Consider the following 19,046-nt stretch of genomic DNA (forward strand, 5'->3'; position numbering starts at 1 on the left):
TTGTGCAGGCTCTTTAGCAAGGCCCCAAATATGCTGATATGCTAAAGAAATATTTCACAGTGCTGTAATTTACATGTGACAGATAATACATCTATCTATCTATCTATCTGTCTGTCTGTCTGTCTGTCTGTCTGACCAGGTCCGTGCTGCAAAAAGAGGTTTGGGAAATCTGGTCTAATATACACACATGGGCCGGACTGCGCAAATGTGGTGAACACAGTCAGCTCTAAAACACTTCGCAGGTTTCATTTGTACTTTTATATCGCTTCACGCAATTCAATTGGTCCTGTAAGATTTGTTTACCATATTTGGCAAGGTAGCGGTAGAACTCGGACGGGAATTGGACAGGAGCAGCCGTCATTCACAAAATCCAGCTTTACATGATTTTACAAACAAAGAGCGGCCTGATGGGAAATTGAGTCCTCCACAAAACAATGTGGAACCCAAACAAAGCCGTGTACGCCCACTGTATATGTTACACACCTAACGTAAATGGTTATCCTCTTAACTCTGAGGTAATACATGAACCCACATGTGTGTGATGACTGCACTGATTTGGAGCGTCTTCGTTCCGACGACGGGGAAACGTAAAACATAAATGAGGTTCGCCTACAATTCCCAAATCCGACGCTCGTCTCTGATTGGATGCGTGGCGCTGTCAGTCAGAGGTAGGCTCCTACCCCTGCGCTCCAACAGTAAATATTTGTGTTTGCTCAGCCGGCTGTAATGGTGGACGACTGAGAAAGGGAAGGGGAGAAACACACTCGGATAAAATTGAATCCCAGGCACGAACACTACCGTCCGCGGCTCGGAAACACACTCCGGCGAACATGGATGAACTAAAACATCAAGTGATGATAAACCAGTTCGTCCTGACAGCTGGATGCGCCGCAGACCAGGCCAAGCAGCTTCTGCAAGCGGCACACTGGCAGTTTGAGGTGAGGCAGAAGGGGAACGCGAACGGCAGTGTTTATGATGCGTATGTCTATGTATGTGTACGTGTACGTGTGTGTGTGTGTGTGTGTGTGTGTGTGTGTGTTCGTTCCTGAGCGCTTCACACCGCCGCATCGCATCAACACACGTAAAACCGTACACACTGCCCCACACCGCCTTTACGACGCCGGGTTATCACAGTGTCTTTTTTTGTAAACAAACACTTATTTATGTTTTATTATTTTTATTGCGCTCGCTTTTATACGAGGGTATTTAAATCCGAGTGCGTATGTACACAACCAAAACCCAGAATAGACAATGTATTGTTGTGGCTGCGATTCCCGTTCTCATTTACTCCGGATTAAAAGCCTTTATAATCTCCTCGTGGCTCAGTGTTCCTGCTCACAGAGCCATTATGCAGTGGAGATGACCGACCCCTGATCTACACCCCTTCCAGATCTCACACACGACAACAAACATTTCAACTCCATCGTTCATTCATAATCTGGGGCTTTTTTTGTTCTCCAGTATTATTATTATTATTATTCTGGTTTGTCGATGACAAATAAAGACCACGGGGCTTTTAAAATAGTTTTGTAGTCAATGAAAAATAAAGACCATGTTGTATTTACTGAAATTGTACCAAAAATCCCATCATGAAGCAATGAAATGTGATTATAGAGCCATTACTGAGGTGTTTGTGTGTCTCTTTGATTACAGACAGCCCTCAGTGCCTTTTTCCAAGAGACTAATATCCCATACGGTCACCATCATCAAATGGTAAGTACAGAAATGTACAGATTTCTTGAGTCACACTCTTTATTCATTTATTATTATTTGGTTGTCTATTGCTGTAAATGTTCAGAATAGTACGTGTTGTGCTTGCGAGGTGTCCATGTGTTTGGTTTAAAGAGGAGCGAGAGGCATAGCGAGCTAACAATAACAATGTAGGCTGTGTGTGTGTGTGTGTGTGTGTCGGCCATGTTGCGGAGACACGGAGCTTCCAGAAATAAACACACTCAGCCACGCTCGGCTTTGCGCCGCAGGAGGAGCTGAACACACACACCTCTCTGTCCCCTGAGTGAAGTGAGACAATAGGGCAGAAATGGCTGGAGGAGTTAACAGATGTACGTGGCGTCCTAAAGAAGTCCACGTTAATAATCCAGTTAGATTATTGTACCGTGTTATTCAGGAGATTCGGTTTACGGTTTAACACCAAGAGGAACCGCACACAATGTTTACGTTTACTGAGGAGGGTCATGTTTCCGGTTGTACAGCCACTTCCCGCATCTGCGTGCGCGCTCTCTCTCTCTCTCTCTATATATTACACACCACTGCTATTGTTTAGAGACACTGTATCAGTCATCCGTATTCTCCAACCTCCCTCTCTCATACACACGTATACACACACACACAGAGAGAGAGAGAGAGAGAGTGTGTGTCGGGCCTGTTTTACATGCTCGTGCCTTTTGTAAGTGGCCGTTGCATCAAACTGCTTCCGGTCTTGTGTTTAACAGGAACTAGTCGTTTTCCCCCTTTTCAGTTAATTGCAAACAATTGAATGGAAATTGTAACGTGTGCTTTTCTCAAAATCTGTTCAGTGATCTAGTTGAAACAACGTGTTTCCCCACCCACACTGGTGTGTACAAACAACTGAACATTTTACATGTGTGTATATATAAAGAGATCATGTGATTCTAGTTGTGTGGTCACCAGTACAGGTTGTGGATATATGTTGTTGTTTTTTTGTTCTTAGGAAAGGCGATAATGATTTTGTCATTGGTGTGTTTTTGTCGTAATTTCAATGCAAACTTGAGGAAGCAAAATGTATTTACATCTCATGACAGGTTTAATGGAAAATTCAGATTTTTTTTTTTTTTTTTACATTGTCAAACTCGAACACAAAGCCCAGACAAGCATGTGTTGGATATCCTATTCACTTTCAGCTTCTAAGCACTGTTTAGCTCCATTGCTCTAATCCACTTTGCTCCATTTCCACAGCACTGACTCAGTTCTTTTGATTGACAGAACTGAGGCTCTCTGATGCCCTTTTGGCCTTAACTACAGAATATAGAATATGCAGTACAGCAAATATTTGCTTTGTCCTTTGACATACTTATGTACTGTATTTGTACTAAAAACACACCAAGACTCCAGTAATTATTAGTTGAATTACTAATGATGACTGTTCCTTTTGTGTCTCAAACAGATTGTAATAAAAAATGAAAACATTTTACGAAGTGCCCTGCTGAGGGTTTAATCAAACTAATACTGAGTAATCATGCGGTCACCTGTAAGACCACACACTCATTCTAATACAAAATGGCTGCTGGTGTTCATCTTAAGAAGAAACATGTTTTTCATGATCATGTAATGAGATCATTTTTGAGCAAAAAAACTTTGACCGATACTTAATGCTTTAGTCATTGTGTTTAATGTTATTCTCGGGATAATATGTGATCTAGTCATTACTGATTTACATTAGTCATGTAGCGAAATGAAAATGTTTGTCTCAAAGCAGAACTGAAATGTTGAGTGCCCTGGGTCAAAAACTCAGACCGAAAATCTAGCTGATTATGGCAACCCCCCACCTACCACCCCAACCCCCCAAAATCATCATTAAATTATTAGTATCATTGAAGTAAAGTAACCCACAACTAAACTATAATTGAGTTTTAAATTACAATGCATGCATGTGGTTACTGGTGCCTACTGCACACACTAGTGATATATTCTCACCATTGAATGAGAATTCTCACCAATTATGTGTGTGTGTGTGTGTAATTATTATACATACATACATTTGAAGGGAAACATTTTAAGAAATTTTCTGAATTACTATACTTGTAATTTTCTGATTTACTATACTTATAGAAAATATAATCAACACAAATAACTTTATGATTTTGACTACTATTCTTTATAAGCTTATGTGTTTAGATAGTGATGATTGTGCATATGTATGTGAAAGACCTGCTTTGTGCTTCTCTTGCCAAGGTTATACATGCTTCACCTCTTGTAATAGTGGTGTGTGTGTGTGTGTGTGTGTGTGTGTGTGTGTGTGTATAATGGTTACATTATTTAGTAGTACATAGTAATGGTGTTGTACAATGTTTAAACATGTAAAATAATTTAACAGATTTTACCTTTTAGGAGTAATGCAGGAATAAATGAAGGTAAAAAAAAAAAACGAAATAAAAAGAACTTCATTTGAAGAACTAATTTTTTCTTCCCTGCAGATTTGCATTTATTTATTTATTTATTTATTTATTTTTTACTTGCAATAATGTTCACTGAAGCCACCAAAATCAGTTGTTGACTAAAAGCAAACCTGAATCCAAAAACACTAGGGTTAACATGCTGTTACTCACAAGCTGAGTCATAACAAAGAGGGTGTTATGGTTCTGGTAACTTTAACCATGGGGTTTGTTTCTGGGTGTGACTTAAGGAGAGCTGGAGCTTGTAGGAGTAGCAGGCATGAACAGGCAGAATAAGGTAATGTTCAGGTCCAGCTACAAATACCCCAAGCTCAGAGAATGGCGTGGAGCTGAGAATTAAAGAGGCAAGTTAACCACAGATATGCTAATTTATTAATGAATAGGAGAGGCTACACTTGGTCGCTCGCTTGGTCTTTTAAAGGCGTGGAATTGAGAAAGTGGAACAACTAGTGTTTGAGGTGCATTAGTGCAAGACGATGTCAGTATTGCTGCAAGTAGTCATAGGTGATTTTGACATACATTAGAGAATAGTATCATGTGTATATATAAATGGTAACTAAACTGTTAGTATAGAGGTAGTCAACAAAAACAGGAGGGAAAAATTTACTCCTTTACAAAATTGCAATATTTTAAAGTTTTTAATTATTTTAGTACAAAATCTAAATTCTCCTCAGCAGTTTGGAAATGTTCAACATGTGGCATGACCACAAAATCACTGCTATATTTACATGTTGCTTTGCCCTTGCTGCTAGTTTTTTTTTTTGTCTTAGCCAAAGGAAGTGTGTGTGTGTGTGTGTGTGTGTGTGTGTGTGTGTGTGTGTGTGTGTGTGTGTGTGTGTGTGTATTTGACAGCAGTGCAATGCTTAGTACCTCACAGATGCTGTTCAAGAGCTAACATAATGCTAATATCAAAATGGAGTAAATTAACCTGGTTTTTTTACAGTCTTTAACTCTGTCCAGAGCTTGTGCTCACTGTATCCACATAATCCTGTTATTGTCTAACAGGTGTGTGGAACCTGATGTTGTGATCTGCATTTGTAGCACAACCAGTTTAAGGTTCACTAGAGTTACCTTAAGCCTTTCTTGGCAGATCAACAGTCTTGTCTTTGCCCCCTGACCTCTCACAGCAACAAGGCATTTCAGAACCATAACTCTATTGGATGCTGGCTATTTTTTTTTTTTTTTTCTTTTAAAAATTTGGTTGGCACTATTGCTTGAGATTGTGTTGTGTGTAAAAAATCTCAGGTCAGCAGTTTCTAAAATACTTAAACCAGCCTTTCTGGCATCGTGATCAGTGTCACTGAGATCACATTTTCCCTGCAATCTTATTTTTAATGTGAACAGTACTAAAGCTCTGGATCTGAATTTTCAGCGTTTTTTTTTATTGCACTGCTGCTCTGTAATTTTCTTATTGGGTAATTGCATGGATGTGTATTAGGCATTCCTAATAAAGTGAATAGTGAAAATTTCATAATAAAAAAAAAAAATTGTGAGGATCATTTGATATGTTGGGAAATTGATAGTTAAATGAATATCTTCTGAGATGTATATGTCCTTATTATAGCTCGTGCAGTATGTTTAAGGTTTGGCCCTTTTTCTCAAATAAAAGTTCCACAGAAAATTTTGAGGGCCACATCTGAAGTGGTTTGGCGTGTGTGTGTGTGTGTGTGTGTGTGTGTGTGTGTGTGTGTGTGTGTGTGTGTGTGTGTTTCTAGTAGCAGCGCTTCCTGGAACACAGGAGCTCGGTAGATGGTTTGGCTGAGTGTGAAGAGCAGATGTGTGAACACGTACATATCATATACACACACATGTACACCCACACGTCTGCTGCATGCTTGTGTGACCTCAAGCACAGATTTCTATATTACCTGCTTTTTACGATGCCATGTAACTTTGTTGTGATATAAATTTAGCCATTCCATCTATTTCAGTCTCTTGTGTTTGTGGCCCTTGATCATGTCTATGCTCTTTGCTTTAACCTTGGGGATTTTCCAACCTTCTTTTCTTGATTATTGCACAATAACTGCTTCTCATGGCTCAGTAATGCCCCAGTTAGCGTTTCCTAATAACATCATGTTCCTCCCTCAGACGTAAGCAGTGAATGATTTTTCTTTCAGCCTCGTATTCAGAAAAATATACCAGTACACCGAGACAATAACTGCCTATTGTTTTGCTGTAAAATCCCACTGTGGTGTGTCAACAGTCAGGTTAATAATCAAGCGCTGCTCCAAGAGATCATTTACCCACGTGTGTGCAAGCACATACACACGCAAACAACATGAAACAGCTACTTCCACATTCTTTTAAGTACTGCATTGCATGTGTCTCAAGTGATCATTTTGCAGGCTAGATTAGTGAATTAGCAGCTCTGACCCGTCACTTCACTGCATTCCGGTCTCCCCACACTGTGGTCTTGTCAGCTTCTCACTGAGTGACATACACACCGTTTCCTCAAACAGAACTGCAGCTTAGCAGCCTTTGCTTGTGCTTTTGGACTTAAGTCTGTTGTCTTGTGATAGAATGCTGCAGTGCACCATCAATTCATTAAATTAACTGTGGTATTCATACTCCTCACTCAACTGATCCCCCCCAAGCGTTGTGTGTGAGCGCGCATGAGTGAAACGGATAGAGAAAAAGAGCAGCACCAACAGTGAGAATAGTCAGTAATTTAACTAGACATGCTTGGAAGGTGTCGATAAATCAGGTCTTCCAATGAACAATGAAGTAACCTGAAAGCGGTCTTCTGTTCTTTGTCATTACTAAGAGCGAACGGTAATGGAGAGGGTGAGGAACATTTTCAGAAGCATGTGTAAAAGCTATAAATCCTAGCAACTTCTGTTTATGGAATGAAACACTCGTGTAGCGCTCACTAGTGGAATTGTAAAGGGAAATGGGGATAAGTGTGCTGCTCACTCTCAGGCGCCTGTGGGATTCTCATCTCCGTGCAAGTGTGGACATGAGAGCAATCTCATTGAAAAGAAGGTGAAAGCTCTTATCCCACACAGCTGCCTTTACTTGCCCATGGTGAAATTGTTGAGAGTTTTCTGATTTCGGTTTGAAAGCACTGTAGCGCATTGGTTCCAGCTGTAAAATCCCAACCTCGCTGACGTAATGAGACCACATTTGTTTAGACATTCACCGTCCACTCAGACTCTTGTCTGAAAGAGCTTATAATGTAATTCTAAAACCACTCAGGGTTTGTTTGGTTGGTATGTTTATGGTATGGATTTTCACACTCTGAGGACAGAGGCAGGGGCCAGGAGCAACGCGTTTGTTGCTTGGTGAAAGTTGGACTCGTGTTTTCAAATACAAGTAATAAAAAGGAATGGCTTGTCTTAATTTTACCTTAATTCTCAACATGGCATCTGTGCTTGCAACCAAAATATTTCCATAGCAACACAGCTGTGGGTTTCTGCTTGTTTGTTGTGTATACTGCACTTGTGAACAGCAGTTTGTCCTGCTATTATAATAATTGAGGTCCCACAGATGCTCGTGTTTTGCTTTAGAGGCTGTATTTAGAAGTTGACCTTCACCTCTGTTATGCAGAATTAACTAAATACGATATGCTACCATTTCAGCACTTCTTAAATGATAATGTCTTGTCTTGTTAGTAGCATTTAAAGCTTTGCTCATAATTTCCTAATTTTTAACAATTTCACAGATTCCGGCCTCTCCAGCAAATTGACAGTGGTAATAGAGAGTGCAGATCATTTGAGACTTTTGACCGTTGATAAAGGGGCAGTTGTGGCCATTTCACAGCGATACTCTTTCAGATGGGTCGATAAGCACCACGGATAAAAGGAATCAAGTTTGCTGACAGAACAGAGCAGAGTATCCTGGCTTTGAGTGAACTAGGCAAGTTTGGCCTTAGCAGTAAGATAATCTGGAAACGTTTCTCATACCTATCTATTGCCTTCGGAAGGGGACACCAGGAAGTGTACGAAGCTGTCACAAAGCACCCATAGCAGTGCAGGCACACTTAGAACAGCAAGCACAACAGTGCATCATAAAACATCTTTTTTGGATCCTTCTTCTGTTTAAATCTGGAGAGAACCCAGGAAGAGCAAATAGGTTGTTTGTGTGCCACACAGGCACTGATAAACAGTGCAGTGACGTTCACAGGGACTGGATGATTACTGTGTTTTAAAGATAGTGATGTTCTGCAGCCTATTGCGCTCTCATGAGGGCTGTTGTGTGGGCTGTTGTGTACCTCTGTAAGGGTGGGATTTGTTCTCAAAGGAGCGCGCTAGTACAAAGAGGACAATGGAGAAGTTGAGTGAGGTCATAACAGGGCAGAGTGTGTATGGGACGCAATAGTGCGCAATGCCAGTAAAACAGGAAGTCTGTTTTCCAAACGGTCATTTCCAAACAGAGGGAACTGTATGGAAACGAGAAGGAATGTCGGAATGTTCTTCGAGGACAGTTTAGCTTGGTGTCGCTCTGTCATTTCACCTTGTTTAATGCCACTTGTTGTTTGCGCCCATGCATGACTATGATCGTTCCTTATTTTAGGAGAAAAATTTTTTTGTAGTGCTGGTGACACATATAATGGCTTCTGGTGTCTAATTCTGTGTCTATTTCGCCCCTTTAGATGTGTACACCAGCAAACACACCGGCGACTCCACCTAACTTCCCTGATGCACTCACCATGTTCTCCCGTCTCAAGGCATCAGAAAGCTTCAGCAGCAGCAGCAGCCCTAGTATGGCATCCATGGCCACCTCTTCCCCTCCACCACCGGTCAGCTGGGGTATGACTCCACCCGTGGCCAGCCAGCAAGGATTATGGACTCAGGGCCCTCCGGGCACACAGGCCCACCCTACCCCAGGGTGGCCATCCACTGTCAACCAGCAAGCAGCTGCCGAACAGAAGGCCAGTGTGGCCATGGAGGCTGAGAGATGAGGAGCAGGACTGCGTGGCTCCTCTTCCTGCTCTCACTGGGGTGGTTTAAAAAAAAAAAAAAAAAAAAAACAGGGTGGGGCAGGGGGCTAAAATGTTGGGGGTACGATTATATTGGGGGGGTACAGGGGGCACTCACTTTGTCCTCTCACCTTAAGAAGCGGTGGGAAGGAGAGAGCGATACAAGCAAGAATCCACCAAGCAGCATGGACAATTAAGGGATGGGTGAAATAGAGAACAGCCAATGCAAAGTTAATAAGAAAAAAAATAAATAGAGACGCACATTGTATTACTGAGAAAGCAACTGAATTTTCCTAGGTTTTTTTTCTTCATTAAAATAGATGAATATGAATGGGACTATGATCGTCATGCCCAAGGATTATTTCTTGTATTTTCTAAAAGATGGACATATATGTACTCTAAGGCAGCAACTTTTGTCACAGTTTTCTTTCAAGCTTTCATCTGGTGTCCTTTCTGTACTCGAAAACGTTACACACATTGACGTTGCATGAGGAGTGGAGCTCTGTTATTGCATTTTTTTATTGAATAGTATTCATCACAAGCATTCATGTGTTTAGTGTGTGCTGCTCACACACAAGAAACAGCAAGTCGATAGGACAGTTTTCTTTCTAACGTCAATACTGGGACTCTGGACTCTGCTTACCTCACTGGTCACCTGACTTTTCCTCAGCCAATCAGGGAATCGCACTAGTTGAATGAGAAAAAAAAATCTTTTTTTTTTTTTTTTTTTAAAGCCGGATTTTACATAGGGTATCAGCCCTGCTTCTCTTCCTAATGCAGTAACACAATGATGTTCTCAAAAGGTGTTAGGCTTGCTAGATACATCTGGACTCTTTTTTTTTTTTAATTATTATTATTTGTCCCCTGGAATGACCAATGTCTCTTTTTGAAATTGTTGATGAATTTTATTGAAATCTTTTTCAGGTGTTTGGCATCGATCAGACTGTTTCTTAGCTGGGAAGGGTCTCAAACATAAACTGATAAAAACTACATACAACCAGACTACTATGACATGTTTGTAAGCCGACTTGCCACTTTGCATGTCTTCATATATAAATATATATCATATTTTGTAGTTTCTTGCTTTTTGGGGGGAAATCTACATGATTTCCTTGTTTTAAAAAATGTTAATCTTTTGAGAATCTTCTCTAATTCCCTCTTCTGGGTTCATCAGACAGGGGAGGGTGTAAAAAGGGGCATTGGACAAATGTCTCAATTCAAGTTCAGGGTAGGACTCATCCACGTTTCTACAGTCTTTTTATTTTAATATGGCAAAATGAGAATGCATTTTTTTTATGTTGATTTGATTGTTTCTCTTAGAAGAAAAAATATGAATAACTGTCATGAACTTACTGTCAATAACCCATTTTAAAATTTGTGCTTGGGTTTATTTTTCATTTTCACCAGTTTTCTAATCAAAGTTTTTTTGTCTTTTGGGATCACATGTTCCTAAACGGATTTTCATGTATGTTTTCCCCTTTATGACTGTATTGATACCATTCCCACAATATTTGTGGACTACCTGATAATTAACTTATCATTGTTTGTGTTCCTAAATAAATATTGTATGTCATATGGTGGTGTGTTTTATTTATTTATTTTCCTGCTAAAAGACTTTTGACTCACAGTTTCAGGGTGGTGTTTTGTATTCAGTCAAATCATGCAAAAAGAGTCAGTCGTGTGTGCCTTTCGGTTCCTTAGCTTCTGAATGCACATGCTGACGTTTACATTCTGCAAAAATTAGTTAAGACCTCAGTGCTTCAGTTCAGTAAGAGTAGCTGTTGACCCTGTACTTACAAATAAAGTTTCCACAGCCCTGGATCCTCTCAAATGAGATTTAAACACGAGTAAATATTAAATGCAGATGTTTCCACAGAAAGCAACACACAGACTCCTCAGACTGGCCGATCCGAACTGGGCAGTACAGGGTTCAGTGAGTTCTCACTCTGGGTGTCCTCACTCCGCTTCAGTTCTTCCCCACACACCAGCAGAGAGGGAGGCTTTGATTTATCGAGCCGCTGCATGCCTCTGTCCGCACCTCTACAGTCTGTGTACAGTGTGTTGGTGTGCATGTTTTCTCAGACCATGACCTAGAAACCAGGACAGTGCCAAGTTGTTAAGTGCGACTCCACCAGGCTGCATGAGAAGGCATGTCTATGCCAGGTGAACCCTGGCCTGGGCATTCACCCCAAACACGCTTTTGCAGCATTCTTGCCTTCACACCGTTTTTAAATTTTTTTTATTATAGTTAAAACAAAGAATTCAGCATTTGGATGTTTGCATTTGCCTATAATTGTGCTATAGGTAATAAATATGTGGACACCTGCCCATCATACCTATTATCCTGGACATCCCATTCCAAAACTATTGGCAATAATATGTAATTTGGAGTGTGCCCATGTCAGTCCAGACCATAGGTAAATCCAGGCACTGATGTTTGATGAGAATGTCCGGGTTCATATTTGACTAAAGGTATTATTTGGGGTTGTGGTCTTGGATCTTTGTAGGCTGCAGGAATTTGTGCACACCAAACTCTCCAAAACATTTCTTTATGGACATCGAATTGCACAAGGGCACTGTTAGGCTGAAACAGGACAGGGCCTTTGCAAACCTGTTGCCACAAAGTTGAAGATATATAATTATCTAAAATATTTTGAATGCTGTAGCTTTGATGTTACCATTCACTGGAACTAAGAGGTCTAGTCCAAAACATCCACATATCATTATCCTTCCTTCACCAAACATTAATGTTGGCACTATGTTGGCATTCCAGAAGGAATGCATTCCGGAAAGCATGTCCTCCACACTAGAGTCCAGTTACAGCACTCTATTTCATGCTTAGCATTGTGCTTAGTGATCTTAAATTTGTGTGCAGCTGCTTGGACTGCTCTTAACACACTAAAAGTCTTGTGCTGCTGTTGTTCCCAGAGGCCATTTGTAACTCTGAAGTAAATGATGCAACAGAGGCTAGTTGATGTTTACATGCTACATGTTTCAGCAGTCAACAGCCCTGCTTTGTGAATCTCTTACAGAAATGATGTGAGCGATCCAGCATGTGTAAATCTGTAATTTGACTGAAAGCATCAGTGCTGCTCTTTTGAATTATAACAATCGTGAATTGAACTTTGCTATAAATAAATTAATTTTAACACCTGAAAGGATCATAGAAGGATCACAGAATTGTTTGATTCATTCATTCATGTTCAGTAAACGCTTTATTCCAGTGACCGAGGCAGAGCCGATCTAAAGCCTTTCACCAGAGCAAGGTAAAAAAAAACGTTAGCTGATCATGTGAAAATCCACACATACATTATCCCGAGCTCAGGATCGAACCATTTTGGAGATTTAAAGCATCAATGCTCCCTGCTCACCACAATGCTGCCCTCGATTCATGATCATGTTGTGAATTAAATTGCATTGAATCATGAGGGCCATAGAGATGCCCACCTCTTAGTTTGAATTCAGGGCACAGTATTGTTTTATAAGCAGCTAGCCACTCAGCCACTCATACTTTTGCTTCCTTTTGGGCTGTGGGATGAATTTACAGCATGGGCGCCGCACTTCATGTTGCCAAGGGGACAAGGCCAAGTGAGAGTCTCTGTTCGCTGTTCCTCTGTCTGTGTGAGGCTTGTGGTGTGTAAAAGAAAAACAACACTGTGCAGCATATCATGTAGTACATATAATGTAGTAAGCGGGGAAAGGGGAAGTAAGTCCTACTTATTTACTGAATCAGAAACAGCTTGTGTGTGTGTGTGTGTGTGTGTGTGTGTGTGTGTGTGTGTGTGTGTGTTTTGATACCTGATGTCTAACCGTGCTGAGTGAAGCAGCAGCTGAATGAATGGCTATGAGTCAGCAGGAAGCGAAGGATTCAGGGTGTGCTATGATCACTGTGTTCTGTCATATGAGAAGCAGAGAAAGAGAGTGTAGATTATAAATGAGCTGGTTTAAGCTCTGGACTCCAAAACTAGAGCAACACTATCCTTTATCCCAACACACAATCCTATTTCCCATTGCAATACAGCCCCACAAGTTAACAAATACGCTTTTACTTAGTAACTGGAGTGAATGTGGGTATTAACGTGTAACATTCACTGTTTTCATTTTCATGGTGCTATTGTGCATTTTCTTCCAGTCGGTTACTTAATTAAACTGCAAATACATACATATCAGAGTCTCTCTGCTTTGTGCCAGACATAAAAGAATGAATTTTAAGTGTGGGTTTGTCTAGACTGAACCAGGGCAGGATGAACAAAGAGTAAGAACTAAGAGTGAGAGACAGTGTGCATGCATGGCAGTGTGAGACAGAGAGCAGTATGTAGTATCTTTTACTTGTGTCTGGATGCGGATGACAATAGTGGGGTCTGATTGGTCCATTCATTCCCTCCCCAAACACAATCCCTGCTCCTCCCTTCAGCAGTTACAAACAGCCAGAATCCCAGTCCTACTACACCAGAGACAAATCAGCACAGCTGCATACATACACACACACTTAATGAAGTGGCATTTTAAAGAAAAGGTTTCTTCACTTTAGTGAAAGAAAATACATCTTAACTGCTCCTCCAGATTCATGTGCCTTAAATGATTTACTACACTATTCATGTTTTTAGGTGAGAGATACATAATGAAATTGCTTAATTAAAAAAAAAGTGTGTTCTTGCGAGTGTTAAGCCAGTAAATTTTTGTTGTTGGGTGTGGGTGTTTCAGCTCCTTTAATTCAGGCTAGAGGTACATGAGTAAGTATAAAGAAGGCTACCAAATTACTCAGTGTTAATATGTCACACAGACACAATGTGAACCTTAAACCGTCATTTCCTGTCATTTTACAGCTTAATAACTACAATTCAATATCACACACTAAAGAGCAGGCGTGGAAAACACTTTGGCAATTGTTCTTAATTACTCTACAAAATTATTATTCAGTTATTTATTAAATACCTGTATTCGTACTTAATTAATTTGCAAAGAAAATAATTACTTTTATCTCCTTACATTTTTTTTTTAATTTAAACATTCGAATAACCTGTATAAATCATGCTAATAACATTCAGTCAGGGTTATCAATGTAGAAAAAAACATAATTGAGTGTGACCTTGCCATGTTTCACAAAGTAGTGAGCACTGAGTATACTGAGACTGATCATCTCTCAGTAAAATATTTCGACACATTTCTGCACAACTCTTATAATGTAAGGCATCTCGTTTTTTAAACTTTATCAAGTTGAGACAAGTTCCTCTAATTTGCTAACATCAACTAGCTATATTATACTAGTTTGGCCTGTTTTCTTTGTTAATGGCAGGTTTTAGTAAACATTAAGACATATCAGTAGATATATCCAAATTATATCAAATTCTGCCTATTGGTAAATATTACAAATGTAAAGCAGAAGGGTATAGTTAATGTATAAGAAAATGATTTTCACATGAAAAAATGACTAACTTTTCTACATTCATCAGTTAAAAACAGTTACAGTTAACTTTTTAATATTTGAGTGCATTTAAATGTAGTTACTTTTTTCTTTCACTTTCATTTGTAAATTTTGGATGAATACGTTCATTTATATACTTTGATTTAAGATTTTTCTATACTTTCTCAATACTTTTGCTTTTCCTGTTGAACACATCCTCGATCTTCCTCAAATTGCACTCTTGTGCATGGCTCCCAGGCTCACCAGGACCCGCCTACTGTGACATCATTACCAAGGGTCACGTTTGGCACATTTTTGTTTAGAGAAAAGAGAAGTTTGTGTGTGTGTGTGTGTGTGTGTGTGTGTATAAATATAATCTGAGAAACAAAGTAGGGGGAGGGTTTTAAAGAAAGACACTAGAAAGACACTATAACAGCACAAGCTTTCTTGGACTACTCTTATTCTTACTTAATATGAGTGTTTTTATGTAGATCTGAACTTTTTGTAAGCATGTTATATTGTTTAAGTTAAGTGAAGTGATTTATACAGGAGTGGTAGAGGAAACTGAGAGTGACTGAAGTAAGTAAAGGGGCTAAAGTGAACAGAGGTACAGGGAGCCACATTGCTGGCTTGTGTGCGCCAGGCTTTTCGTTCCCCTTCCATTACTCATAGTGAACAGCCAGCTGCTTCCACTGCAACAGGAAGTGGTTCTCAATGTTTTCATTCACACACATGGTTCTCTCTCTCTCTCTCTCTCTCTCTCTCAACACACATGCATTCCTGCAGAAATAAGCCCTGCTTACCAGCTGGTAAAATAGCTGCTAAAAAGGAACTAGATTTGGAATCACGAATACTACACTGTAGACAAAATATTTCAAGAAAACAACAATACAATAAAATATTCTTAGACATTTATTGGCATAGTTGTTCCAGCATTATTAGTAACTTAGAAAGTAGAAAATGTGCAGCTCTTTATGTTGGCAGCTGGTTGCTGGTCAGACCAAAGCTGGATTTTTCAGCAGGGATATTTTATTTCAATCATTAATATATTTCATGCAGTCTCTCAAACCACACTTTTTCCAAGGCTATGAGTGAAAGAAAGAGAAAGAGAGAGAGAGAGAGAGAGAGAGAGAGAGAGAGAGAAGGTGGTGAAGGACGACAGTTAGTTTGCTAGTTAATATTTCAGCGTTATTGCAGTGCAGTGTTCCAGCACAGCCTGAGCACGTGACTCACCATTCTGAACAACACTGACCTCTAGCGGCTATCACTAGGAAATACTCTGATTTGGCCTCAATCCAATATGCCACACTGTCCGCGATTTATTTATTTGATTTGATTTGCATATATATGACTCAAAACTCGACGTGGGTGAACAGGACAAGGAAACAAATGTGTAAAATAAAAGAGTTCAACCTGAACTGTTGGAAGCTTACCCCAGCTTTTAGGGCTGTTCTTGAGCACTATTCTTCTAGATTCTAGCCTGGATAAAAGTTTCCAGTAACTCAAGAATCAAGGTTATTGGCTAATACACTGGACCTATAATTTTTTTTTCCAGGCACCATTTCTCAATAAAAGAGATATAACCTTTTCCTCCTCTTCTGGGTAGTTCTGCACACCTTTCCATTGTATGTACACTATTTGATTATGTAAATGCATTTAAATTATAATGAAACCTCACACTAGCAGCATTGCAGAGCTCAACAAACAGGTAAACAAATTTTCAAACTAATAGACCACTGCATGTCACTTTTGGGAAATGTAAATAACTGACTTGATCCAGAAAAAAAATAGACAGGTATCTTATAAGGCCATCAGCATGACGTAGTGCAAAAACGTTATTAAAATGATGAGCAGTAAAGAAAAGGTGGGGTATGTGCATGATATTTCGGTTTATAGACAGCCTTTGTCTGCTGCAATATGTAACAGATATATTTATATTTTCATGGATTACGAAAAAAGTAAGTGAGGAAAGTGTAAAATATTTAAAGCAGGCTGTTCAGTGTAATAAACGCAACATTAGTAATTCAAAGGAAACCAAATCGATTATTCATTTGCATGCTCAATTTCTAACCCAGGGACCATCTGACTGAGCAAACACCTGGACAGTTTTAACATCTCTGTACACTGTTCTGTCCTGGTGATAAAGACTCTTCGGCAAAGCTTGGAGGTAAAAACTACAGTTATGTGATAGATGATCCATTGGATGATCATTACAGGATTTACTTTGGCAGTGAACAGAGAGAAATGATGACACTTGAAGAGGACCAAATAGAGATGGACTCCACTGAGATGTGGTACATCATGACCAGAGTGCAGCAGCTCAAGAGTCGGCGCAGTCTTCTGCTGGAGCTGCAGGAGTTCCTGAAAAAAAACTCCAAAGAAGGTGAACAGTTTCGGGGTCACAAAAATGTATCCATTCATTCAGTGCAAGTGTTCCAGTGTTTAGAGTGTTTGGTTTCCTCTAGAAAAAGATATTTCATTATAATTATTGGACTTTTAACATTTTGGACTACTGGATTTTTTACATTTTCATTTAACTCACCCTTGTCATATGGGCTATACTTTCACTTTGGGTTTTAGTCATTAATATTTCTGTTTGCTCATGCATGACTACTCTTAGATCCAGGGTCCCCACTATCATCCTGCCCTTGGGTTACTGTCTGCATGGGGTTTTATATGTTCTCATGCTTGTGTGAGATTCTTCTGGGTTTTTTTTTTTGTTTCTTTCTTTGTTTCATCCATTCATTTGAGTAGGTAAATACGTCATATTCAATATGAATACAGTAAGAGTGTGAAAGCATGAGCTCTGTGGTAGCCTGGAGGTCCATCTAGTCCATTAGCTCTGAATCCAATACAGTATGACCAGGTTAAAGCAGTTACTGAAAAATAAGGAATGAATGAATAAATACTACTGTACATATTAATGTGCTGTTCATATATTAATATGAACAGGGTTTCTGCTTCTACAACAGCTCTGATTCTGTGTTTTATCTCCACATCTACTTTTTTAGGTGATTTCTGTCCGAAAGATGACCAAGGGCTGTATGAGCTGGAGAAAATAGAAAAAGAGCTCCAGAGCTTGTCTGAGAAAGAGAGCGAGTTGACAAGCAGAAAGGGTTTGCAGGAAAAACACTCCACCACAACCACAGAAATTACAAAGGAATCATCTGTCATTGGTATGTTTCCAGAGCTTGTTTAAAGAATACAATTTGTGTTATTAAATCGTAAATAATAATATCAAATATACTGTATCATTTCACTACATTATCCTGACCAGGGAAACAATGTCAGGACTTGCAGGTCCTCAGAGTGTTTGCACTGCTAATGAAAGACTGGTCTGAGACGTGTGTGTTTAATTACACTTATGTCAGTTCAATTTGATTTTTAGACGCAATAGTATCACTTTTTTACGCCATTATAAATGGGTCATTTTTTTGAGGGATGAAGAACATATCAGGCTGTTTTTGTCATGGCACAGAAAAAAAAAAATAGAAAACATTCTAGTTATTTTCCTAAACTAGAAGCCTTTTATCACCTTTTAGAATAAATATGAATTATTTTATGATCAAGGATTTATGAAGTCATTAGTTAGAATATTGGGAAGCCCACATGGGTTCACGGTTGGTGTTTGTGTGTGAATGTTTTCATTGCAATGGATGAAATTTGCATGATGTATATCAGCAGGATCTAAAATGTACAAATTGTTCCTCTAAGACTATTGTTTAAAACCTTTCAACAAAACTTTAAACTTATCCAGAAATACCACTAGAAAACAAGATATTATGCATCATAACATATATCAAGTTGAATATAATATTATATGTTGCATTTACAGACCAGAGCCCATCTGATGAAGAGCTGAATCCCACTTTATCTGATCCAGGTACTCCAGTGTCACCTGAAGGTCACAACTTGTAAAATGCAAGTAAAACAAAGACTGAACAGTGATTTTCTGCTACAGAGTTGTTAGAGGTGAAGGACTTGGCCTTTTCTCCAGCTATGGTGCAGTGTCCCACCTGCAAGCAGCATGTTACCACTGAGATTCAGCACAAAGTGGGCAAAACTTCCTTTCTCCTCTGCTATTTCTCCACGTTGCTGGGGTATGTCTTAAGTCAGAAATGTAGAATCTGCTGAGCTTATGTCTCCTTTCCATAGTGAATGTAAATGCTTTTTGTGTACATACAGCACGCAGCAGTGTTTTATTACATTTAATCTGCCTCTCTACACTTTCAGCTGTGTAGCCGGATGCTGCCTGCTGCCTTTTGTTCTAAACTACTTCAAAGACACCTGCCACTTTTGTCCCTCCTGCCATACGGAAATCCAGATCGTCCCCCGGATCTAAAAGTGTCCACAGTAAACCGTTACCTCACTGAAGCTTATTTTGCTGTGAAGATTTATACTAGACACTGTAGAATTACTGCTGATTGCATATCTGATATCACAGAATATTACATTTACAATCAAGAAAATATTCATATACATTAAAGCATTCATTACTATATACAATACTAATATATATATATATATATATATATATATATATATATATAAATGTACTTTTTCCTGTAATTAG

The 19,046-nt window shown here is 39.4% G+C and overlaps 1 protein-coding gene across 1 annotated transcript; it reads left to right on the forward strand.

Moving 5' to 3' along the window:
• Positions 1-448: 448 nt before the first annotated feature.
• ubald1a (UBA-like domain containing 1a) lies at positions 449-18,927 on the forward strand. Its single transcript, XM_046853902.1, is given in 11 exon segments — positions 449-938; positions 1,654-1,713; positions 8,743-8,858; positions 8,860-8,882; positions 8,885-8,933; positions 8,935-9,091; positions 16,586-16,856; positions 17,485-17,649; positions 18,309-18,356; positions 18,435-18,573; positions 18,707-18,927. Coding segments are annotated over 11 exon segments (1,245 nt in total). The 5' UTR covers positions 449-830; the 3' UTR covers positions 18,816-18,927.
• Positions 18,928-19,046: the final 119 nt, after the last annotated feature.

This window comes from Silurus meridionalis, chromosome 7 (assembly GCF_014805685.1).
Source record: "Silurus meridionalis isolate SWU-2019-XX chromosome 7, ASM1480568v1, whole genome shotgun sequence".
NCBI classification, from domain to species: domain Eukaryota; kingdom Metazoa; phylum Chordata; class Actinopteri; order Siluriformes; family Siluridae; genus Silurus; species Silurus meridionalis.